Source organism: Melanerpes formicivorus, unplaced genomic scaffold (assembly GCF_026170545.1).
Source record: "Melanerpes formicivorus ecotype bairdi unplaced genomic scaffold, bMelFor1.0.p_v2 SCAF_2, whole genome shotgun sequence".
In the NCBI taxonomy this organism is placed as follows: Eukaryota; Metazoa; Chordata; class Aves; order Piciformes; family Picidae; genus Melanerpes; species Melanerpes formicivorus.
In genome coordinates this window covers 31,592,203-31,618,772 of record NW_027142354.1, presented here as the reverse complement: position 1 = coordinate 31,618,772, position 26,570 = coordinate 31,592,203, and the positions used below count along the sequence as shown (strand labels likewise).

The 26,570-nt window shown below is 36.3% G+C and overlaps 1 protein-coding gene across 12 annotated transcripts in view; it reads left to right on the top strand.

Annotated features, from left to right (window-relative positions):
* RGS7 (regulator of G protein signaling 7) overlaps positions 1–26,570 on the top strand; it is a 315,923-nt gene that overhangs the window by 136,248 nt on the left and 153,105 nt on the right. For all 12 annotated transcript variants that reach the window (XM_068155236.1, XM_068155265.1, XM_068155272.1 and 9 more), the window contains one exon: positions 21,154–21,250. In XM_068155236.1, coding sequence (XP_068011337.1) covers positions 21,154–21,250 — 97 coding nt within the window. The remainder of the gene's footprint in view (positions 1–21,153; positions 21,251–26,570) is intronic.

The following is a 26,570-nucleotide window of genomic DNA, read 5'->3' as shown; positions in this document are numbered from 1 at the left end:
AAAATAATAGAGTAGAAATTGTCTTCACCAGTGGTAGCACTACAGTGTAGAGCTCTGATTCTTATATGATGAAGATTTCGCCTCTTTAGCTACCTGCCAAATCAGCTTCCCTGTTGGTGATGTTTTCATAGTTTGGAAATCTTGCAATAGCGTCAGAAGTGTGATACCATTTTCCCATCACTATCTATGATGTTTACATCCATAACCTACAGACACCTTGTGAGATTGTGGGAGGAAGACAGGTCATCGTGCATCTGTCTGGCAGTGGAAGAGGCAGAATTCAGATTTCTTAAAATTTGGATGATGTCTGGTACAGTGTTTGACTTCTGTTGCAGAGACACTGTCTGCGCTACTTCAAAAGAGTTGCAAGTGACCACTGGGTCATTAAGTGGATGTAACTGTGGCAAGCTGAGAATTCTTTAACAGTATTTTACCATTACAAACAAAAATTAAACTTGAAAAAACATATTCTTCTCTCCCATCTCTGTAATTCTGAATTAAATGAAGGGAAAAATACATTGTGAGTTTGTACAATATATACATTCTTTAATGCTTAATGTTTATATTGATATCTATTGATTTTCTTTAAATAGAGTGGTATTCAAAATTTTTAAAAAATGGAAGGAAAACCTGTGTGCATTTCCTATTCTTTCCATTAAAAATAAGAGCAGGTTCTAAGATAAGACTGAAAGTTTTCATTAAGATCTGAGTTTATGAAATCTCCTAGCCTGGTAACTGCATTCTAATCTTAAGGTTGACTTCTCAGAGATTATGCATCAAGATGCATATTTCTCTTAGACTAGAAAAACATAAAATTGTAAAATTTGTTAAATGTCTTTGTGACAATGACTTTAAAATAACATAGGCACTTACTGCTTTAGTGTTACCATGTGCAAAAGTGCTTTAGCATTTTGTTATGATCATATTAGAAGAGGTTATAATTATGTAATTAACTGTAAGCTACCTGAAAGTATTTTGAGTATATATATTTTTAGGTTTTCTGAAATGTACTAAATACATGACCTTTTTGTGCAGCTGTACCTACTTTCCATATCCTCCCTCTCCCTTTCTTCACCTTTTCTTTTGAAGTTGGCCTTAAAAAAATTGGATAGAGAAGCTGGTGGCATAGTTCATTTGCAGAAGAAACGAGTGGCAACAGTGTCTTCAAGTATTTATTAAAAGGCCTGAATTAACACAACGAAAATGGAAAACTTGTAGCTCAAGGCCTGAACAGAGATAGTGTTTCCTGAGAGAATTAATTACCAGTACTAGTTCGGTGTACTCTCTACCCCCACAATTTGTCCTCCCAGATACGCTAGCACAATTTTCTCTCAGGCTGTGTTGAAGTTCAATTTCACAATCGATGTGGCCCACCCACACAGCTCTTTGTGTTTAGAAGAGAGTGAGCCCTATGATAATAATGTTGTTAATAATAATATGGTTGTTGTTAATATTGTTTTATTGTTAATAATGTTAATAATAACAAAAAATATATAGTAATGATATTGTTAATAATAATACCTAAATTTTTTAATGTTGTTTTAGTCAGGCAAGATTGTTTCCTCTCATTCTGAAGCAGTACATCCTGCAGTATGAGGACTCCACAGTGTTCATTAGCTGGCTCATCATCTGTCAATAATAGCTTTTATTTTTCTGACACATAGAAGAAACTGCAGAAATCAATCTTCATAACTCAGCTACAAAATCATAGATAATTGAGCTGGAATAGAACTCAACCATCTGTCTACTGGTAGATTACCGAATCCCAAGATGCTGCTTGGAAGATATTTATGTGTAGTTTACAGACAAATTATTGTACTTGAGGATATCAGTTACAATGTTTATCTGAGGAATTGATGACATTTGTTATGTGGGAACCTGACAGTGTCATGACCTGAATTTTGTGCTTAGTTTAGTTTAAAAGTGCTGGTATCTTAGCTGAGTTCAAGGATGTATACTAGCAGCTAGAAGGCAGATAGGGTAATGAGAGATTTTAAAGAGAACAGCTAATATCTGAGATGGAAAAGCGGAGAGAGGAAAAAAAGATATTGAATTGGTGATTAGACACATAGTTGCCCTCTTTTTACAGGCACTATTGAGAAGACTAGATTTAAATGGTATTAAAGATGAATTACATTGGGCAAGACAAGAAATCCTCCACATACCTAATAAACTATAGCTATGAAACATAAAAACAAAACCTTGCAAGAATTGCTACACATGACATTAAGAATTGATAATCTCATTTAACTTCTTAAATGAGCTGTCATTCCTGTATGGCTATCAGTCTTACATATTGCTTGTTTTGTTTACACATAATTGATTAAAATAATTGTTTATAAACCCAAATGAAATTTAAAAAATAAATTTGCATACCATTAGGTGAGAGTCTCTGTTGCCATATTTCCAAGTATGAAAGAATTGATGGATTTTGTCAGCCCTTAAATACCATGGGAATAATTTTTATTATGACTAAAAAATTAATTCTATGATAGCATTTGCTGCAGTGTGGTTTTTTTTTTATTCTTCGCACTGTTATTTAACATTGTCTGTTCTTTATATGGCTTACCTAATGTGCTGAAGGTTGAGCCTTAAACTAACAGGTATAAGCTCTTAAGTGGATAAACTGTAAGTGTAGTATGTGCATAAAAAGTAATTATTGCAATATATTAAAAGAAAAGAAAAGAAAACCCAAAGTCCAAATTTAGAGATTCAAAGCCAGGAAAAATGGTAAAAGACTTGAGCAGCAGTTACTCACGTTGCTTCAGAGGACACTTTAACAGTCTTGGAAGATTTAAACAATAGTAATAGAAGATTCAAAGGGTGGACAGAAAGTAATAAATAATGTCATTGGAGTTCACAGAAAGTTTCCTTGTATAGTTTTCAGACAGAGTATTCAAGGGCCCAAGATTTTTCCTCAAATACTGTTTTACAAATGAAGTTTTAACATGGAACATCAGATGAAAATTGATATAAACAAGCAAATGAGAAACATGCAAATGAAAAATAAGCAAAGAAGAATACAATCAAGTTCTGGGATCACAAAATCACAGAATGTTAGGGGTTGGACAGGAACTCTGGAAATCATCTAGTCCAAATGCCCTGCCAGAACAGGTTCCCTTAGAGCAGGTTGCATAGGACAGCATCCATGTGGGCTTTAAATGACTCCAGAGACAGAGACTCCACCACCTCTTTGGGCAGCCCATTGATAAGATCTCCCCTCAGTCTTCTTCAGGCTAAAAAGCCCCAAATCCCTTAGCCTTTCATAAGACTGATGTTCTATCACCTAATCATATTTGCAGCTCTTTGCTGTACCCTCTCAAGCAGTTCCCTGTCATTCTTGAACTGGGGAGCATGGAACTGGACACAGCACTCCAGATGAGGCCTCAGCAAGGCCTCATTATTTATATTTTCATTGGAGCAATAAAATATGAATCATTTTGCCCTAGGCTTACTTAAGTATCTTTGTGCTGGCCCACCAGATAATACCTAGTGAAATCACAGAACACTTGAAGTAGAAAGAAACCTGTAGATTCTCTAGTTGAACCACATTGCTCAAGGCAGTCATAGAGCCTGAACAAAACAGAAGAGTTGAGATGGCAAAATTGCATAAAACTTCAGACAAATAACAGAAAAAAAGATGAAAATATTTTTTTTAACTACAGAGTTTCTGTTTTTCAATACAGTTGCATTTAAAAATGTCATAGTGAAAGTATGCCTTCAGGAAATAAAATTTCAAAATTGCAAAGAGTAGTACTTTCAATGCAAGAAGAAAGATCCTCCTGAAGGCACTACTGGCTCAGAAGAATAGTGAAGAGGTGATTGGGAACAGTCAGCATGGCTTTGCCAAGGGCAAATCCTGCCTGACCAACCTGGTTGCCTTCTATGAGCAGGTGACGAAATTACTAGATGAGGGGCGAGCAACTGATGTCGTTTACCTGGACCTGAGCAAAGCCTTCGACACTGTCCCACACCACATCCTGGTCTCCAAACTGGTGACACATGGGTTTGATGGGTGGACCACTAGATGGATAAGGAACTGGCTTGATGGCCGCACCCAAAGAGTGGCTGTCAATGGCTCCATGTCCCAGTGGAGGCCAGTGACAAGCAGAGTCCCTCAGGGATCAGTCCTGGGACCTGTCTTGTTCAACATCTTTGTGGGGGACATGGACAGTGGCATTGAGTGCACCCTCAGTAAGTTTGCTGATGACACCAAGCTGTGTGGTGCAGCAGACACGCTGGAGGGAAGGGAGGCCATCCAGAGGGACCTTGACCGGCTGGAGAGGTGGGCACAAGCCAACCTCATGAAGTTCAACAAGAGCAAGTGCAGGGTCCTGCATCTGGGTCGAGGCAATCCCAGGCACAAATACAGGCTGGGCAGTGACTGTCTGGAAAGCAGCCCTGAGGAGAGAGACTTGGGGGTGCTGGTGGACAAAAAGCTCAACATGAGCTCTCAGTGTGCACTTGCAGCCCGCAAAGCCAATCAGATCCTGGGCTGCATCAGGAGAAGTGTGGCCAGCAGGTCGAGGGAGGTGATCCTCCCCCTCTACTCAGCCCTGGTGAGACCCCACCTGGAGTACTGTGTCCAGTTCTGGAGCCCCTATTACAAGAGGGATATGGAGGTGCTGGAACGTGTCCAGAGAAGGGCCACAAGGATGATCAGAGGGCTGGAGCACCTCTCCTATGAGGACAGACTGAAGGAGTTGGGGCTGTTCAGTCTGGAGAAGAGAAGGCTCCGAGGAGACCTAATTGTGGCCTTCCAGCATCTGAAGGGGGCCTACAGGAAGGCTGGGGAAGGACTTCTCAGGATCTCAGGTAGTGATAGGACTAGGGGGAATGGAATGAAGCTGGAGGTGGGGAGATTCAGGCTGGATGTGAGGAGGAGGTTCTTCACCATGAGAGTGGTGAAGCACTGGAATGGGTTGTCCAGGGAGGTGGTTGGGGCGCCATCCCTGGAGGTGTTTAAGCCCAGGCTGGATGAGGCTCTGGCCAGCCTGATCTAGTGTGGGGTGTCCCTGCCCATGGCAGGGGGGTTGGAACTAGATGATCCTTGTGGTCCCTTCCAACCCTGACTGATACTATGATACTATGATACTATGAAGTATTTGAAATTCAGAATGAAAACAGTAGAATTCTTGAGAAATGTGTTTTTCAGAATTTGTTTTACAATTTCATCATTTTTTGTGGAAAAATAAATTCAGGGAAGGTTTGAAGCTTTGAAAAAAATGTGATTACTGACATTATATTCTCATTTCCATATATGTTCCTCTATTAACAGTTTATCTGCATAAGTTAATTATTCCTCTGTCTGCTTCAGTGATCTCTATGTCCTTCTAAAGTTTGCCTGCATCCCTGCTTAGGCATGTTGCTTGTTCACATATTTACTAATCCTACTTAAGCTATTCTGTGATTTCTTTTTCATCCACACTCCTCCTACATGAAAGTGCCTTACCAGATACATCACAATGATTTGGTAAAGCAGAAAATCTTACTGCTGTTAATTAGAGAATATTGATTTATGTTTTCAGTGGAAGTACTTACCTCATTGTACCCACAAGACATGATGACTTTTAAAGGCAGTGATTCCTTTCTTTATACATTCTAGTCAATACAAAAGTGATCATCAGTGATATAATTTTACTTGTTACTGTTGTATTGGTTGGCACTTAACAGTATTGTTCTGCTTTACCAATATGAAGAATTAAATTGCTGTGGATATGAGTGGGGTGCAGCCATTTTCCAGAATTATTAGTTTGAGAGCAAAAATATTCAGTAGTCACAACCTATGGGAACTGCCAGGTACTCTATCCATTTGTACCTAGTTTAACATTTTAATTTCTGTGGTTCTGACGGCTGTCAAAGGACATGCAATGTGCTGCTTTTAAGCTCTTAATTTGCAACTACAATTTTATGATCTGAATTGGAATATTGAGTCATTGGAATCACTTGCTCCTTATAATAAAGTCTAGATTCTGAGATTAAAAACTGCACTTCTTGCTAGTATCTTGGTAGTAGTAACTCATTTCACACTGTTTTTGAACAAATTCTGATTCACACTTCCCAGCTGGTTGTTGCATCTCCTTCAGATGCTTTAGACTACACACTGGGGATGCTGTGACAGGATTGTAAGCCTAACTAACATAACAAGGAAAAGGAGATAAAGCAAACCATTGCAAATTGATCTCCATTTCTAATGAGCCTTATGTGTCATGCCTTACGTATCTTTCTTTTGGAAAGTGCAGTTAATTATACGGTTAAATTTAGAATGTTAAGCAGATGGTTTAAAAAGTCTAAACCAAATATTTCAGCATCCTCAGACAAGCTTTTCTGTATCAAATTATGTAAGTTTTTTTTTTTTATAATACTGAATAAACATTACTATCAGATGTGTATGTGTGAATGTATACCTAGAGGTGTATCTGCACTGTGTAAAAAAACCTGGGAAACTAGGGTCACAGTTTGATTCCATGAAGAAAAATTGCACAGTATTGCACAAAATGGGTGGCATGTAGGGTGCAGAATTCAGCATAAACTATTGTGGGTGGAAAATTCCATATAATGCTGTCTGTGCAGAAGACCTATTCCTACTGGTCCAAAAAAAGCACAGTGCTTCATGAGCTCTAATGATAGGTTTGAGGTTTAGGCTGGATGTTAGGAAGAAGTTCTTTATAGAAAGAGTGATTGGCCATTGGAATGGGCTGTCCAGGGAGGTGGTGGAGTCACCATCACTGGAGGTATTCAGGAAGAGACTGGATGGGGCACTTTGTGGCATGGTTTAGTTGATTAGATAGTGTTGGATGATAGATTGGACTTGATGGTCTCAAAGGTCTTTTCCAACCTGGTTAATTCTAGTCTATTAGCAACATCAAGACGCTTGGGTTCAGAGATTGGACTACTGCTTTGGAATGAATGTAAGAGTTGAGGTAGGAGTGTATGATGTGAAAAATGGTGCTGCTGTTTCGATAAAATAAGCAAAGCTATAGCTAGAACATGTTTGACCAGTTTTACAACAACTAGAAACCAGCATGTACTCCCAAATCTATGATTTAATGTTAAACAGGACTGGTAAACAGTGGCAAAGCACATTGTTTTAGGCAGACTGGGCAGCTGTACAGGAAGAGTTAAAAACAAACTTCCTGTGAAAGGTAAACAATTTACAGTTCATTGCAGTTGGCTTTAAAGGTAGTTTATCAAATGCTACTTACTGAAGAGGTAAGTGTGATTTCAGAAATGGAGCATTAGTTATGGAAGTATATTGTACCAAATTCAATGAATTGAGTAAGAAATTAAAAAGTACATATGTCTCAGATTAATTCAATTTGGTTAATATTGGTAATAATTTTAGAACAGTCACCCATGAATGGCATAGAGATTGAGGAGTGCAAAGAGGCAAATAAGCAGCCTGTCTGCTATCTAAAATAAAGTTTTAAACTGTGTTTTACTTCACTTTCAGTGATATTTTAGAATTAATTTCTAAAGCCATGCCAAAGTTTAAGTTCACTTCTGGGAGTTTACAATGGTTACCAAGGGCAAAAATAACTCAAAGTGAACCTGATCTTATCCTGAAGCAAAAGTCTCTTGAATTCAGTTTGCATTTGGGTAGACTCAAGAGAATTACAGCAGGTATTAATATGCTCAGGAAACTTTTCTTGAACTGCGTGGATCACAGATGTCCTGATATCATACATTCAGAGGCTATACCAGTTAATATTTTTATTATGTCACTGATATATGCTAGGTTAGAGGTCACTGATGTATCCAAAAACAAATTCTGAGAAGAATATATATGATGACTATAAGCTAAAATGCAAATTATACAAAATGGGATTGCATTTTTAAGTTTCAGAAGAGACAAAAAGATAATGAATTTGGATCTTTCCTTTGTTCTCCCATTTCCTTGTCCCTTTCTCCTTTGTCTGGCACATAAAAGCCATTTAAAGGAATTTTAGTGTATTAATTCATCCTCATGTTTTTCTTGAGACAGGATGTAGTGCAACAAGAGGAGATAATATAAAGATAGGGTAAAGAGGCATACAGTGAACAAATGTGTTTCTAAACAAGCTCCCTCAGAATAATTAACTTCTTAGTCATGTTGAATATATTACATGCATTTGAGACATCTAACTCCAGATGTTAAGTTAGTTGTCAGGGAAATTAGTAGATTTGCAGAGGGTGTGCAATCTCTTAAATTTATTTTCTGGAACTTTATACATAGTTCCACTTGTTACAGGAAAAGATATGTTGTGGCAGTCATGCAATAGTTAATAGTTAGAAGCTCAGTGCCTAGAGTATTTAGTCCCAAAATATCAAAGGAGATGACTTCACTGACTACAGTAGGCTTGATTCATGCCTCTGAGAAGGGATAAGATTGGTTGGGGGGAGGGCAGAAATCATGACTTTGCATGAACCGAAAGAACCGAAAGAAACTCCAGCCTATGGAATGTCTGAATACTTAAATTTCATGTACTGTTGTAATGCTCCAACATGTCAAAAATATTACGAAGTTGTTTTCTTAGTTCTAATTTCTCAGCCACAGGAGATTACAGTGACTTAAAGGTCAGTCCATGGCAAAGTGAAAAGGAATACTAAGGATTCCAAAGTCCCAGTTAAGTGGTTCATCTGATAAATGCAACTTGCTCTGTTTTTTCCAAATGCCAGATGAATCTTGTTACTGTTGACGTGTTTAGGTATTTTACTTTTCTCCCACCTTGTTTGAAATGGTCCTTCAGAACCGAATTATGGTTTACTGTGTTTATTAATATCATCTGATTCCCCTTAATTTTGACTGGGCAAAGACTAGTGTAATGTATTTAGTCTTTTCAGCGAGAAGTAGGAAACCCTATTTTTCCCTTGAAAGAGGTAGATGCTTGCAGACTACCTCTCTTTATTCCATTTTCACTTATTAGTGTAGGTCTCTCTTGCAGGGTAATCCTTCTGTATGTTTTTGCCTTAACTGTCCCATTTCTTCTAGGAATTATTAATCTCTAATATATTTGGAAAGTGAGATGGGTCCTTCTAAATGCTCCTTAGCACAGACACAGGACTATCCAAAGGGGGGTTTTAGTTACTACACTCTGTTACTTTCTGTCCTTTAAGCTGGTGAAGCAGCTAAAGTAATGATGGAAAAAGCTGGGATTTTTCAAATGAGAAATTACTTTATTACAAACAAGCCACCAGTTTGATCCAACTGGATCTAATACAAGATTATGACTCTTCCAACTCTTCAGTTTAACCAAACACACATAATTTGAGAGAGATGAGATTGAGATGTCATGTCTAACCCTTTGGCTAGTGGAAGGATGTGTATGGCATACATACTTCATTGTGTATTGTGATGTATATTCTCTTCACCATAATTAATAACTAGAATGAGTCCTCTTGCAAAAAGGAAAAAAAAATGGTCTGAAAAAATACAATTTCTTACTTAGTTCTTTCATGTAATAATTTATCTCTCTTTAAAAAAAAATAAGCAAAATAATTATGCAAATGAATTGATGGGCTTAAATCCTGATTTTTAATTTTTAACTTGCTTAGATACATTTTCAGGCTCGGGTTCTAACTTAGTGTACCTGATTTCAATATTATTCTCATCTCATTGTACACACATAATAGTATGTGAATACCAAATTACTATGTAACAAAAGAGTACCTCCTTTCTTAGTGGTGTATCCAATAGACTAAACAAATGGTTTTATAGTCATCATTCACTATTTTCAGAACTCACATATTTCAAATCTGTTCATTGTCTGCTGCTCTACTTTTGACAATAAAGAGAATATTTTTAATCAAAGGAAATACAACAGCAAAGGAGAATAAAATGTAGGTACAGTAAATGTCAAACTATGACTAGACTGGATGAGTTCAGAATATTCAGACCTGATTTGCTTTCAAGTACATAAAACATCAGAATTCAAAAGCTAGTGTTTTGGTGGTAAAACAGCCTTTTTAATGAAATTACTTTCTTTATCTCTAAGGAAATTAAAATATAGTTAGATTTTCTGAATCCATAAGACAAAATCATGCTTTTAAAAACAGAGGAAAAATAAGACAGAGGGAGATGGACAGTTTTTCATTTCCTCAATTCCTTCAGAACATATCTAGTGGAGTGCTATAACAGCTATATACAATTGAAAGGAAGTATCACAAAAGATGTTTTCCTATTGCTAATTATACTGCAACCAGGCAACATATCAACTAGGAAATGTCACATTGGAACGCACTCCTATTTCATAAAGCCCCGGAATGTACACACTCTTTACTGTGTCACCCTGTGTCTTTCGACATATTAGCCCACTGGTTTTCATGTGAGTTAGGTATTTAGTTACTTTTGTTTTCTTAGAAAAAATCAGCCTTGAAGTGATTTGGTGAATGAGGCTTTATTGAAATTCTGGCTGTGCCATCACATAATAGAGCATTCTAGTGAAAATCTAGAAGTGTGGAGCAGGAGTGAGAAAAGATTAAGTCCTTTTTCAGTGGATGGAAAAGGGCAGGGCTTCTGGAAATCAGGTAACTTTAAGAGATGGAGCCAAGAAATCAGTCTGTGTATAAGGTAACTATGTATAATGGAATTAGGTACTCTAATGGGGTTTGATGGACTGGCACTACAGCACTTGAACAGGGATTCCTTTTCAGAAGGCTTTTGAGAAAGCCTGTTTTGGCAAAAGAGTACGGCTAACATAGCTTTCCGTTTTAAACAAGAACTTTCATTTCTGTTTTGTCTATTGATTGTGTAAAAATCTTTATGAAACTTCTCACTAAATATCTGCTAAATGAATCAATGGGCGATGATCTGGCTTTACTTTTGCAATCATTTTAGTAATTTTAATAAAAATACCAGACTACCATAAAAACATTTACTGTGTCTTAGGAAAACAGGATTTTAAATTAATCTCAGAATTAGGCTGGTATAATTAGAATCCCATTCTGGAATAATTCTGGAAATGCTGAAAAATGATAAGTCAAATAGTGTCAATTTTGACATTGTTTGCTAACAACTTTCATTCATTTAATATTTTTAACTAGTATTTTAGTTATATATATTTACTCTTTTTATTTAAACTTTCATTATTTTAATTTATTTATATTTAATTTAATTGTATTCTTATGTAACAGATGACAGAAATAAATTTTTTTTCAAATTAAGAAAGTTGTGCAACCTGAAATATGTGCTTTCAGAATTTTCTTTTATGACAAAACCACTTTTATTCCTGTTCAAATTCCTTGAAAAATCTGTAAAGCCTATAGAAAAAAACAAACCAACCAACAAAAACAAAGAGGCTATTACCATCCACAGGTTCTCCCCAGTATTTTTAAAAATGTGTCAAACTTTTGGTACTCCTTGCTGAATAAACACCTAAGACCTCTGTTTCTTAAATTGATGAGAAGCTTGATGAATTTGTATAGTTAATGAGAGATGAATAAATGTTGCTTGACATGGAGAAATACCTTATTTTGTACCCTGAAGGGTCAGCTAATATTTGTATGCTTTGCTTGTCTTACATAAACCTGTACTTTGCACTACTGTTACCAAACTGATACTAGCAAAAGCTATATTAGATAAGTTTGCTTTTTCACATAAAAACTGCAAAAGTGTGTGAGATGTTATCAAAAGTAGTAAAAAGATGACAAGGCCTAGACCTTCTACTGTCTCAAAGGAGTTGATGACAAGGTTTTTAATGAGAGGGCAAGCATACTGGTGTTATTGGAATGCTGGTAGCTAAATTTTTATGGGAAATCATTTAAAGGCTGTTCTGTTTCATTTATTTCAATACTCTTCTTCATTCATTTTTTTTTTCATATAGGACATACTCTAATTGTGGACTTTATCCATTTTCTTTCTGTCTTGTTCACTTGGTGGATGAATACTTCAGTGATTAGTTTATTTTCCTTTCATTTACAATGTTAGTAAAGTGAAAATGGTGAATTATGCTTTAAGAACTGACACAACCAGAATATCCAGGACTGTCTAACATTTATCTATTCAGATTTGGTAAAAAAAATAAAATATTTGTTTTGAAATGAGTTGTAAGCAGGCTACTGTGAAAATCCATCTCTCGTAAATGCTATATTACTGTATTATATCAGCAGTGCAATTTTTTTCTAATGCCAAACACAACTGATACTGAAAGCCTAACATACTGTAGTACAATTACAAAGGGCAGATTTTTTTGAAGAGCATAATTTAACAGTTGAAAAGGTGAAAAATCAATTTTGATGTTAGCATTTCTGTATTTAATGGAGTTAGTGCCTCAAAGCAATTTAACAGACCAAAAGTAGCTCAGTTCCCTAAATGCTGAAATATTAGTAGAAGACCAGCTTGCCTTCTTAAGTCTTCCCCTGCCACAGGGCAGAAAACAATGAAGAAATCACCAGTCTACTTAGGCTTTATCTTTTCCATATGTTGGTGAAACAATGGGACAAGAAGCCCAGAGGGGTGGTAGAAGCCTCATCATTGGAAATATTCAAGGTCAGGTTAGAATGGGGTTCTGTGTAACCTGATCTAGTTGAAGGTGTTCCTGCTGAGGGTGGGGGTAAGGGGATTGGTGGGGAGGAAGAGGAGGGAGTTTGGACTAGATCTTGGAGGTCCTTTCCAACCTGAACCATTCTAGGATTCTACAATATTCCTTCTTGCAGTTTCATTGTGAATGGGAAAGTAATCTTATGCTTTGATCAGTTTCCTCATCAGCTGTTGGCAAGTTAAGAGAACCTCAAAATACGTGCAGTCTCATTTTCTAAGTTTGTATTCTATTTTCATATTATTTACCTTGAAGTGTTGTTCTTGTCAATGCAATTTAAAGCATTTCTTGTAATTACTTCCTCCCTCTTTATTGTTTGTGAAGTATAATGATTTAGCTTTTTTTTTTTTTTTTTCCCAAGGGTCTCCTCCTTGCTTAGAAATAGCTGATTCTAAAATGATCTGCTGCTGTGCTATAGCTTTGTAATGTTTGGGATCATCTGACAAGCAAGGAAAAAGAGATTCTAAACAGACAAATTTAGATTTAAAACCATTAGTAACAGATGATGTAGAAAAGCTATACCAATTTAGAAATCATCTGTTTTCTTGGACTGTAGAATTAAATGAAAATATTTTCAAGTAAATGGAAGATATAAGTATTGTCCTGAGGAATGTAACTTTTTTCTAGATATATGAATATATCACGACTATGCTATATCCTATAGCTTATATTTTAATGAGTGTTTTCTTGTGAAAGCAAATTGTGCCATTAGCTACTGTTCACTTTTGTATGAGTTACATATGTATAAGCTAGCTTAATCCTTCTTTAGCATCTCCTACAAAAATGTATGCTTGTGTTTTCTTCTTTAAAATCTTAACCCATACACTGACCAGGCACTGGAATATGTTCTAGCTTCAATCTGATGAATTTTTCTCTTCCTCATCCTTGGGAAAAAATCCAAACCTTTAAACTTTGTAATATGGTTTTGGAAACTCCATTTAGAATCCCAAAGGTCATTTCCAGTTGAGCTTGTCTGTTTCTGAAATATACAGGAGACCCCATTTTTAATGTCAGGACTATCATAACACAAATAGTCACTACAACTCAGGAAATGTCTTGGCTTTGAAAGAGCATATTTTTAAAATCTGTATTTTGCCTAAGACACATTATTTCTCTCTCCAGTAGTACAGTCTACAAGCTCAAGTCATGACCTGACAAAGTAGTAAGTATTATTTATAGCTTCAGCTGCTTTAAAAAAAAAAATAAATATTCTGAATGAAATATTCTTACAGAAATATTTCTAGTAATTTAAGTACTCTTTCACGAAGCCCCTTTAATCAAGCTATTTCCTTCTCAAGTAGCCATAGTGATGCTTCCTTTTCATCGGGCAGTCTAACTAATGTTTCACACCTGTGATGGAAATAATGATTTTACTGAAAGCAGAAATAGTTTCCAAAATTATCATTGACTTCAGTGGTTTTGAAATTTCACCAACTGGATGTGTTTTTTAAGTCCTTTGGATAAGCTTCCTCTGGTTTTGTTGTGTAACAGCATTCAAGATTTGAGAAAGATGTAGTGCTGATTAATTCAGATTAATAATTTCTAAGATAAATAGACTGAAATTTTTTCTTTATTTGGAATTTAAACATAAACCAAATTCATTTGAACTGGTAATTTTTCTGTGAGTGCATATTTTTGTATATTTTGTGTTTGATTGTGACATTTCACAAACATAGAAAATGGTTCTTGTCTTTAAAAAGGTGTGGTGGTTTGAAAATCCCCCACCCCCCCCACCCCCAACATGACATTTGCCAAAACAGCTCAGTTGGAAGCAAATGAAAGCTATATTTACAAGCAAAACTACAATCTATGATGGAATGCAATGATTATGTACAAAATATACAGTATTTACAATATTTAAAGATGCTTACAATTAATAAATAGCACAAGCACCCCCTTGGCCAAGGACCAGGGGAAGACACTGCTCCACTGTTCCTGCCTCCCCCTTAGCCCTCTGTACAAAAGGGACAAGAGACAGAAGCAGAGAAGTTAGTATCAGTCACAACAAAAGCGATGCAGACAAGGTCATGCAGAAGCAAGTTAGTATCTCCCAGCCTGAGGAAGTGATGAGAGAAATTGTTTACATTACTAGCTTAAGTCTGTTATCTACCCAATGGATTGTTTAGAACTATCATTATTTTCCTTTTTACGCCCAATAGTGACTTACATCTTTACTACTTTCTGTTCAAGATGTGTGAAAAAAAATTTAAAGGTATAGCCTAAAACTACCACAAAAGGTCAGAGTACAAAATAAATTCTGAAGTGTCAATAATATGAAACAAATGTAAAGAATATTTGAAGCAAGTAATTAAAAACAAAATATCCTTTGTCCTTATTTAACAATTTTTTGTTGTTGTTTGGAATTGCACTTTCATGAAGGACAGGGAGCTGGAATTGCCATCCTATATGCCATGTCATATGGTTAGTGTAGTATTTTCTAGAACATTTTCTTGATTTCAAAGCAGAATCAATATCATATATTCTATCAAAGTTATGTTTTCTCTGTAATAGCAGTTGAGTAGCTTTTAGAGTCTGTTTTTCACTGTCTAGCCATGTAGCATTATTAATATACATGCAGTGAACTGGATGTATGTCCTATATATTTAGATGTAGGACTCTTAGAAAGTAGTTACATTGTGTGACATGTTAGTGCATCAAACCACTAGCTCAGCATTAGAATTCCCTGGAAGAAAAGATCACAACTTATTGGCATAAATCACTGACTACAGAATGTACTCTGTTATCTTAAAGATTTTCCTTTCAGTGTTGTACAGTTTTATGTGATGGGGAATAACCTCTGCCCATTCTTTATCAAGGGATCATTGACAGTTGTAGCCTTCAAACAGGCCACTTGATTACAGGTTAATTGCAGGAGTTTGGAGTCTGCTTTTAAGTTATCCTTTTCCAAAAATATTAAAAAGAGGTAAAAAAAAAAATCTGTTTCAGTGTTATTTTATTTTATTTCATAGAGTCATAGAATTGGGGTTGGAAAGGACCTCAAGGATCATCTGGTTCCAGTCCCCCTGCCATGATCAGGGACTCCTTACACTAGATCAGGTTGTCCAGAGCCACATCCAGCCTGGTCTTAAAAACCTCTAGGGATAGGGCTTCTACCACCTCCCTATGCAACTTGTTCCAGTGTCTCACCACCCACATGGTGAAGAACTTCTTCCTAACATCCAATATGAATCTACCCATTTCTATTTTTTTTCCATCCCCCTTAGTCCTATCATACCTGACATCCTAAAAAGTCCCTCAACAGCTTTCATTCTGAAACTGTATTTCTTCATCAGATAATCTCTCTTCCAAATAAAATATTGTAAAGGAACTTTGTAGAAAAATTCTTTGCTGTGCAGTAGTTATGAATATCTGAGATGTCAATAACTTAACTGATCTTGCATGTTTGATATGACTTCAGTAAACTTCACAGGAAGATTGTAGAGGTTTTACAGTATCACAGTATCACCAAGGTTGGAAGAGACCTCAAAGATCATCAAGTCCAACCTGTCACCACAGACCTCATGACTAGACCATGGCATCAAGTGCCACATCCAATCCCCTCTTGAAAACCTCCAGGGACGATGACTCAACCACCTCCCTGGGCAGCCCATTCCAATGGCAAATGACTCAGTGAAGAACTTTCTCCACACCTTGAACCTAAGCTTCCCCTTGCACAGCTTGAGACTGCGTCCTCTTGTTCTGGTGCTGGTTGCTAGAGAGAAGAGACCAACCCCTTCATGGCTACAACCACCCTTCAGGTAGCTGTAGACAGCAATAAGGTCTCCCCTGAGCCTCCTCCTCTCCAGGCTAAACAATCCCAGCTCCCTCAGCCTCTACTCATAGGGCTTGGGCTTGAGGCCTCTCACCAGCCTTGTTGCCCTTCTCTGGATACGTTTAAGTGTTTCAATGTCCTTCTTAAACTGAGGGGCCCAGAACTGGACACAGAGAACATTTGAGAGAAAGGATTTATTTCCATCAATTTTATTATTAGAAAATTCAGCACCATTGAAAGATGGTTAATAATTCTTTTATAGTAGCCTAGCTTTACCTCTGCAAGTACATGTTTGTTCATCGTCCCTAAGGCTCTCTGTCTGTCCAGATATTGATAACGAAAATTTGCTATAACTGCTCAAAATGGGCAGGGTACAGGAATGAAAAGCAAAAGAGATACTTTAAAAGGAAATGCTAATTGTGTTATTTAAGCAGTTTAGATACATAAGTAACACAAGAGCATGCTAAAAATTATCATTCTAAATCCACAGTTCTAAATCAGCAAAATGTACAGAATCTATCAGTGGTGAGTGTGCAATGTTGGTGGCAGGGACTACCTGAATGGGACTGTTAATCTAAACAGAAAAAAAATCAAGTCTCAATATTTCCATGGAACTGGCACAGATTTTCAAATAAATTTAAAATAACCTAAATTATTCTTAACAAATGACAAAAGCTTGTCCTACACTCATTTAATGTAAGCACATACTGCTTGTATATAGAGTAGCACCCTTGTTTTACAACAAATTTGTACCATTACCTATTTGCTGTATCTGACACAGTATGGATAAATAGGGCAAATAAATTTGAATCTTAATTATAAATTCACAAATAGATAATTATAAATGCAGACCTAAGACAATACTTTAATACAGGATTATGTTACATGCAGAGCTAAAACATCTTTGGTTCTCTACAAGTATTCTGTTTGAGGACAGTGTCAACTATTTGCTCACACCAGTCTTCATACTGCAGTAGGAGAGGAACACCAGGTATAATTGTCAGCATCATAGGTATATAGCATTGATCTTTCTTCATTACATCCATTTAATGTGACTGGAAACTTTTGTGTTGATTTGCCATTTAATTTTATCGTGTCAAATAATTCAGCAAATAGAGGTTCTGAAAAGAAATGTGACTGATTCTGTGGGCTTGTTAGCTTCCTATGGATTCTGCCCCTGGGCTAAGTCATGCATATCTCCAGGCCAAGCAACTAGTGAGTTTTGGAGCAGAGTCAGTTGTCATCATTAAGCAATGGCTTCTGTGTTCTGTAGCATTTCTATTTCAGGGTATCATTATCTTTCTTTTTGCTTTATACAAGATGCAGTTCCACTGTTATCATAGAATTAGTCTTTGATACAGATTTCACAGGATCCTAGCATGTCAAGATTAAGACTTCACAAGGAAACAAGTGAACTTTTAAATATTAATAACTTTGGTCTGAGTTGCCAATACAGTAGAAAGTTAAGTGAGTTTTTGTTAGGGTTAGAATTGCTTCACTGGCAAACAGCACATTTTTTGATGTATACCTTTATTGACAAAGGCTCCTGTAGAATCCTTCCTGCACTGTGAACTTCCTTCTAGCTACACTTTCCCTGTTAATTGTGCATAACTGATGACTGAAAAGCTAAACAAATGTGCTTATACATTCCTTTTTGTCAGTCACATTGAGCTTCATTTGCGGGTGGTCAGGAAGCAGTTGCTCTTTGTGGATTTGCTTTTTTCGGAGTTGTTTGAGAAACCTTAGGATTAAAAGAGATCTCATTGCATGATTAGAGCTAGTCAGGTTCAGCCAGGTAAGCACATAAGAAAGGAACTTGTGAAAGCCAAATTCTATGGTAAGGAGAAGCAGCTTATATTTTCACTTTTGAGTGACTCAGAAGCAAACAATGATACATTGGGAAGGATAATTATTATCTAGCATAGTATTTTGTTTCCCAGATTAGACTTTTTGAGCAAAATTAGATGAAGATTTCCTTTCATCATTCTAATTAAACTATTCTGCCCTTTTCATTGTCTTAGTTGCTGATGAATGACAGAGAAGTGCCTTGAGTGCTGTTTCCCAAACATGATTAAATGAGATGTTTTTCAGTGGAAGGGATTATACATTTGCTGAATTTAAACCATCTGAAACAGAAATAGGGATGAGATCTAATGAAAGTGAAACTGTGCACCTGCGTATATTGGATTAGATGAGTTTGATTCTTCAGTTGAATCATTTAATAAAACCCAATAAACCAAACAAACATTCATTTTCTTGAATTATTAAGATGACCACAAAACACAAAGTGACAGATTTTTGTACAAGAAGGGACAAGACAAGTAAGAATTCTGTAATCTTAACAGGTGACATACAGAATCTCAGATCAACTGTAACTAATTAGGAATCTGCTGTTGTGTGGTATATTGTTTTGGAATATTCCCACTCATTGATACAGTAGTCTTTGTACACTGAAGTTACCAGGCAGTTCACAATGATGGTGTCTGGAGTGTGAGCTGCCTTTTGCACAAGGTGTGATGCAGAACAATGATCTGAGCTAGACAGGCAGGGGAAGGTGTAATTTTGCAATGTAGATGTCCTAGAGGTCCCTTTGGTAACCAAAACCAGAGCTACAGTCCCTGTCAGAGTAAGGTTTTATACAGTTTGGGTTAAATCTTTTTCATGAAGAAAGTTTTGGAAAGCATGTGTGTATGTCAGCTGATAGTTTAGTCCATATACTCTCACGAGACTGATTACTGATAGCACTAGGAATAGTAGGCATTAAATTGTTTAACCCTTGTGCATCCCTGAGGAAGAGGTAACTGCATATCACTACCTGCAAAATTGTGCTCCAGGACTGTATCCTACATCTGTAGTAATTCAGATGATGATGTCTTATGTATTAATTGCCTTCCAAATTTTGCCCCAGTGTGATATAGATTATTATTCACTCTGAAGTTCTAGCAACATTCTTGTAAGTTTACACTGGATGTAAGAAATTTATCAAATTCAACTCTGTTCTGTTCAAAGATCATGCTACCTATGGTTATAATTTACTGGGCTGTTTAAAACTAAGATATTCACTTGAATTTGAGCTACTTCTTCTTCATTTAAGGGCTCCCTAAGACTACCAACCCAATTTAGAAGGATTTGAAACAATCCTTTGTGTATTATCTGTATAATAAATGGAGCAACAGGTTCCATTTCATAGGTAACAATTTGTCTGGCTGATCATTTCTTGGGAATATTATTAATAGCCTTTGCTGTTTAAAGATTAAATTCCATGTCCGATGACAGTCATTAGAAAGAACATGGGTTCTTTTCTTCTCTTGCATTCATACATGCCTTAATCATGTGGAAGATGCATTTTGCTAACAATATTGGCTGCTTGTGTGCGCTATTTTGGATTATTCCACTGGAATAGAGTTCCTTGGGTTGATGATGTATGAGCCATAAGCATGTGGAACATGTGCGCCTCTAGACATTCGCTGTATGAACAGTTTTCTCATGAGCAGCCAAACAAATTGCTTTCCATTTTTTGGTAGTGTTTTTAAAAAAAATTCTCACTGTGTATACCTCTGGTGACACAAAAGTCATCAGAAGGCTGGAGCCTCTCCTATGAGGACAGGCTGAGAGACTTGGAGCCTGGAGAAGAGACAGCTCTAAGAAGACCTTTCAGTTCCTGAGAGGACCTTACCAGAAAGCTGGGGAGAGGCTGTTTATAAGGACATCTAGCACTGGAACAAGTGGCAATGATATTAAATTAGGCAAGGGTAGATCTAGATTGGAGTTTGGAAGAAGCTCTTTAATATGAGGGTGGTAGAACACCAGAACAGGCTGCCTAAGGAGGTGGTGGAGGCCACATCCCTGGAGACATTCAAGGTCAGGCTTGATGTGACTCTGACAACATGATCAAGTTGGGGATATCCCTGTTTCTTTCAGGGGGGTTGGACTAGATAACCTCTAGAGGTCCCTTCCAACCCAGTACATTCACTCTATGATTCTATGACCTGAGCTCCCTTTCCCAGCCCTGCACAATTCCCCCATTGGGGCAATTATTGTACAGCTGCAACCGATGCTGGTCTGCATTTTGCTGATCTGGGTCATCTAACTTCTGTGGAAGAGGGTGTATAAGAGAACTTTGTCTGTTAGTCATTTTTCCCAACACAGCCCAGTTGCAGACATTTTACAATTTATTTGGGAACCTGTTGAGGGGATGGAAGTGAAACCAAACTTTTGGGGTTTTTTTAATGATTTACTACTAAAATAATATAAAACGCTTTGTCACAGAGTGGGGTTTTTTCATGTGGGCTATATTGTAAATTGTATATAGTTTTGTTTTATCATAATACTATTGAATTATCAGCTGATGACTATCTAAATATTTTTTGTGTTTTCCAGTAAAAGAGCCTGATGTTCATAGTTCACATGAAAGTGAAACTTTGCATTGGGTGTAATTTATCAAATGTATGGAGTAAGTTAGCATACAAAATTGAATTGCAAAAAAAAAAGAAGAATCTATTTTGCTTTCATATGTGGAGCAATACTAGAAATACAGTCAAAACAGGAAGGTCTATATCCACTAACGTTTTTAAACTGTTTCCTTTAAAAGCTTTAACTAAGTATCTTTGTTCTGCATCGGTATTTCTTTCTCAAGAGACTTTGGGCACATACATTCTTTTACCATTGGCCACAAATAAATTAATTGCATTTTTTTAGCCTGTTCAATAAAAATACAGAGTATAAATTCTAAGTTTAAAAAACTATTAAGGGCGGATCTGTCATTCTGAGAGATTGACCTAGGATTTATTGGAGAGTTTATTTTAGGAAAGAATTCTGAATTTAGTTATTTATTATCTCTTTTTTTTTTTTTTTTTCTGTGCTCAGATGGAAGACGTCATAGCACGCATGCAAGATGAAAAAAATGGGATACCTATTCGTACAGTCAAAAGTTTTCTTTCCAAGATCCCCAGTGTCTTTTCTGGTAAGAGTTACAGTGACTTTCATACTGTTTAAAGTTTCTACTCTATGTAAGGCAGTGATCAAATGGAGAACACTTTAATGGAAATCTATGGGGAATTCACAATAATCTAGAAGGTACATTGACTATCCTTTGAATTATATACTTTAATTATATATATTTTTTTACGTTTCTCTCACACTGTAGTGGGCTTACACAGAGATGTTTTTTGTCCTGTATATTAAGTGAAAGGAATACTTAGCTTACTATGAAAAGTCAATTATTTGAAAATGGTAATACTTTTATTGCAGAGTCTCTGGATTTCATGTCTGTTTTTTCACCTGTTTCATGGCAAATATGATTTTAGTCTTTAGGCCAGTACATGAAGATAAAAACTGCCATAGCAGCAGCACAAAAGAAAAATCATGACTTCACTCTGAAAATGATACTGAATTCTGGCTGTTACTGAATTCTGGCTGTAGACAGCTTTTACATCTGGTTGTCCCTGCCCAAGAAGCTAAGACTGAGATATCTGTGGTGATTTGCAAGACAGCTGTAAATTTTATAGCTAATTCAAGTCAGTATTGTCATGGACACCAAAGTCTGTCCATTTATTAATTAACTTGCATAATATACTTCTTCATTTGCTTGCATACTTTATATCAGTTTATGCATTTATATTTTTATCTTTCTGTGCCACCAGTGAATATGGAGTTCCTTTCAAACAGATGCCATTGTTGAACCTAGCTTTTCCATACTGTAATAAGTTGTAGATTCTGTAATGGAAAAGGTGATCTTTACATATAAAGTATTTATAGACATTCATTCTGTCCAGAACAGAAAGAAGAATTTTATACTTTAATTATCAACATAGTAGGATTAATTTTATTTTCTCCCTTAACTAGTAGGGTAGTAATTTTTGCTACACATGACTAAATCAGAACAGCACAAGTTTCGTTTTAGTTCAGTTAAGCTACTTTCCTGTAATTTCTCTAGCTTTGAAGGAATCAGAAGTCTTCAAACCTTTGTTGCTCGTAGTGGGTTTCCTTTAATGTGAGTTTGGTATATGAAGCAAGCAAATCTCACCTTGAACTCAAAACTGTTGATTACTAGGAAATATGGGAATACTGTTGTCATGAGGATAATCACTAAAACTTATACAATAACAGCTTATATTACTATTATTATCCGTAAAATCATCCACTTGAAAATTACCAAATCATGAGCATATGCTTTCCAGTTAAAGAAATGTATATATATCTATGTCTATATACACACACACACATACATAGAGAGATATATATGAACCTGTATCAGTGCATAAAAGCAAAACATGTATTAAATGCCACCATCTGTCCAGGATTACATCTCATAAAGACTGGAAATTTGCAATTAGTTTTTTTATGAGGAGAAGCAGAATGGGAAGGTCTAGTACAGTGAAGTCATGTTCCTGCAAGCGCTTAGAAAAGACCATTAACAGACCTTCAAACAACTTATAAAAATTAAGGATGTTTATAAATTGTTTGTAGGAATATATTCTTATGGGGTAGCATTTTAATTATGTTGGTATAAAAGCAAGAGCTGTATTTGTATTTTTGTTGGCTTTTATTTCATAGTATTGCTTATAAAAAAACCCAGCAAATAAAAGAACTAGTTGAAAGATCAGTCACTTTTTAACGCAGAATTACTGACCATATATATTTAAGGATGACAACATTAGCAAAGTCACCCAGGGGAATAGGATCTGAATTTAACTTTTGAATAGAATACTGTGATATATGATAGTAAATAGGATGATATGATTATTTTACCACATTGTGACCATTTGAGGCTGTCCCTTTAAGAAAGGGGACATTGTGGCTGAATGTTTATAAACGAAAGACAGATCTAAACTAATTTCATTGGTAGATTGGTAGAAAGCACCTTTGAACTTGTAGTACAGCCAAGTATTCTAGGCAGTCTTGCACTTCTCCCCCTTCCTTGTGCAGCTCGCAGCTTTTCTGGGCTTTCGGCCAGGCTGACCTTGGAGCTGATAAAGCATGAGGCCTCCACTAACAAATTCTGCTTAAATTAACAGTCTCTCTTTTTCTCTCTTTCTAACCCTCTTTGGGAAAAAGGGGGAGAGAAGGGGGTACAGGGGTGGGGAACCCTCCTCAGCAGAGGAGGGGGATCTCGTTCCTGTGTGACTTTGTTGTATATTTCTGTGTATATATTGTAAATATTGTAAATTCTGTATATAAACCTGCATTCCCTAAACTGCTTTGTAAATATAGCACATTCCTCTTGCTAATCCGCCTGTGTTTTTTTTTCCCTTTCAATTTTCTTTCCCTTCACTTTTCAGGGGGGAAAGAAGGCCCGGCCTTCCCCTTCAACCCTCGACACACATTTACTGAATCACCCTTTAAATCTTTTCACAATGAAACACAAGTAAAATGTCCACACAGGGAAGTATTTCAAATGCAGATAATTCTTTACAAGCTATACACATAGTTGTGCTTCAGGAAAACACAAAGAGAAATAATGCTAAGTTAAAGATTATTTTACCTTGTGAAATTTTGACAAACAAAAAAAGATTAATTATATTGCTCCATATTTCATATATCCATAGAGGGCAAATAAATTGCTTGATGTTGATACTGGTACATTGTTTTTGTGAGCAGGCTGCTTGGATTCAAAAACATTTTTGTTCACTTCCTTTATTGAAATCTTTCAGAAGTAAATCATTTACTTGTCTTTACCTGTTTAAAATATGCTTAAAATAAGTTTGCAAGCTATTTGACCAAGAAGAATGCAAAACTGTAGACATATGCTGATTACTATTCATACTTGTATCTGCATTTAGGAGTGTATAAGACTGTCTTTATGCAGCAACTTTATCTATGGTGTAATTTCACTGGAGATGGTGAACTGCAGACTAATTTGGTTAATAGCATTCCAGTCACCCACAAGCTGGAAGTGAGATGGATTGTGAGACCAAAAAAACCACACCAATCCTTGAGTGAGCTCTAGTGTATTGAATGTGCTCAGACAAAAATCTCTGAAAACAAGGGGGTAAAATCAAAGCTGTTAGCACCTATCCTGTGTTTATACATAATTCCTTTGTGTGGAGAGATTTTTTGGTAGCCATTTAGCATTAATGATGTTAATAATATTCATTTGAGTTTTTTTGATAAGGAACTCACTATAAAAATATAGTTCTTTTAGGCAAGTACAGTGAGCAATTTTGTATATTACAAAGTCTTTAACAGAAATTATGGGGCTTACTATACAGAGAAATAAACAATTATTGGAGAATGGGATTCAGCATAAAAGAGTAAGTGCAAGTACAGCACTAGAAGCCAACTACCCTTTTACTTGTGCTTGCAGACCTGCAACATATTGTACTCATCAGTGAACATCTGTAGTGTATTTTACTACGTCATGACAATTAAATACAAAACACTCTGAATTTTTCTGTGTTGTAGCTTCTTCTGGTTTTGTTGCACTCAAAAATTATTTTTCACCAAGATCTGCATCATTCAGTGTTGCTGATCAGATGTATATAGTCTCGTGGCTTTTTCAGCCTAATTCTGTACTGGCTCATCCTGACTAGCTCACTTCCTCTGGGGACATTGTAGCTGTATGATGTACAATTTCAGACCTTTTTTTTTAAGACCCTAGCCTTTACAGATTCTCACTGAATTACTTCATCCAGCTAGTGCTTGAGAGGATAAGTACAATTAGGTCTTTGAAAAGGGAGAATGTACAATGCCCTGTAGCAGATGGTCTTTGTTGTGATGGTTCACATCAAGCTGATTCATCCACAATCTTACTTGCAAGCAGGCTCAGACAGGATGCAAAAAATAAATGCATTTGCATAGATAGCTTTGCAAAAAAGACTAATATACCTATGTACCCTAATACACAATTGCCTGAAATCAGATTTGCTAGATTATAGTTTAGATCCTACACTGGTCACTGTAAATGGAAATTCTGCTGAAAATTGTAGTATTGTTTAAGCCACACTAAGGTGTAAACCATCACTGTTCAAGTAATAGCTTCCTGTCTTTGAGAATGAAAGAACCTGGGTTTATTGTGAAATATGTAGTCTCCTTATGCCCATTCACATAATCTTCAGTGTAAAAATCACACCAGAGGTTAGGGCTTACAAATTGTATTGCTCTAAAAGTGTATTCTCTGGCAGAGCCGGAACTACCTCTGAACTAAACAGATTATGCATCACATGAACTGGGTGTTTCTTGAAGGAGGGATCAAATCAGTTTTCACTGTAACTTTAAGCATGGTTACACGTCTGGGCATCTAAAACTGGGCTTGGAGATGACACTGAAGTAGTTTCTTATGTGATTCTTGGGAAATTTGACTGTTTAATGCCAAATTTTTATTAACGCTTGCCTATAGATCTAAGTCACTTTTGATCGTTAATGCTGATGACCACCGTCATTAACTGAAGGCACATGCTTATAGTGGCTGATAGCTGACTAGACTGCAGCAATGCAGGAACCCTGTATGCCTGCAACAAAAGTTATAATAATGTTAATATTCAGATATATGCTGTGGCTTTGTTTTGAAATGTTAAAGGCTCCAAGGGAAAAAAAATAGGAGAGTTTGCTCCTTCTCCATGATTACACATTTCGATAGACAAAAGAAGTGCTTGCTGTTGCTGTCTCTATGGTCTTAAAATGTTTTGAGGAGTAATGAAGATTTATATAGACTTTACCAGTCAACAATAATAATTGCAGGCAATTGAAGGTTGTCACATGCTTTTTTTTTTTTTTCTTTTTTTTTTTTTCCTAACACCAGTTAGAGCATTTACAATAAAAAGAAGGCAATGTCTGGAACATGGTTCACCATTAGGCCTGGAAATGGATAAAAAAAACTTACTTGAAATGATGAAATACAGACTGACATATGAATCATAGGGATTAGAAGGAGCTCTAGAATTTAATTTTTATTTTTACTAAGGAGAGACAGCAAGTAAATGCCAAAGTTTTGCTGTTTGCTTTCAAGCAGAAAGTAGCATTCAGAGTTAATAGATAAAGCACTGTATATAGTCAAGGGTTGGTTTTGGGGGTCTTTGTGGAGTGGAGAAGTGTGCTGGTCAGTCTTAGTACGGAAAGACAGATATGGCGGTATCTTGTGGACTTTATGAAATACCATTGTCGTGCTTTATAGGACTTTTAAAGTGTATAATAGTTGGTATGCTTGCTGATAAAATTTGTGGAGAATTTGCCAACTAAGTGGTATGTAAGTGTGAATGTGGGACACTGGTGTTTTTATTGAAAGAGCAGGGAGAAGTATGAGAAATGTAAGGTCAATCAAAGAATACACAGAGACAGAATAAAAA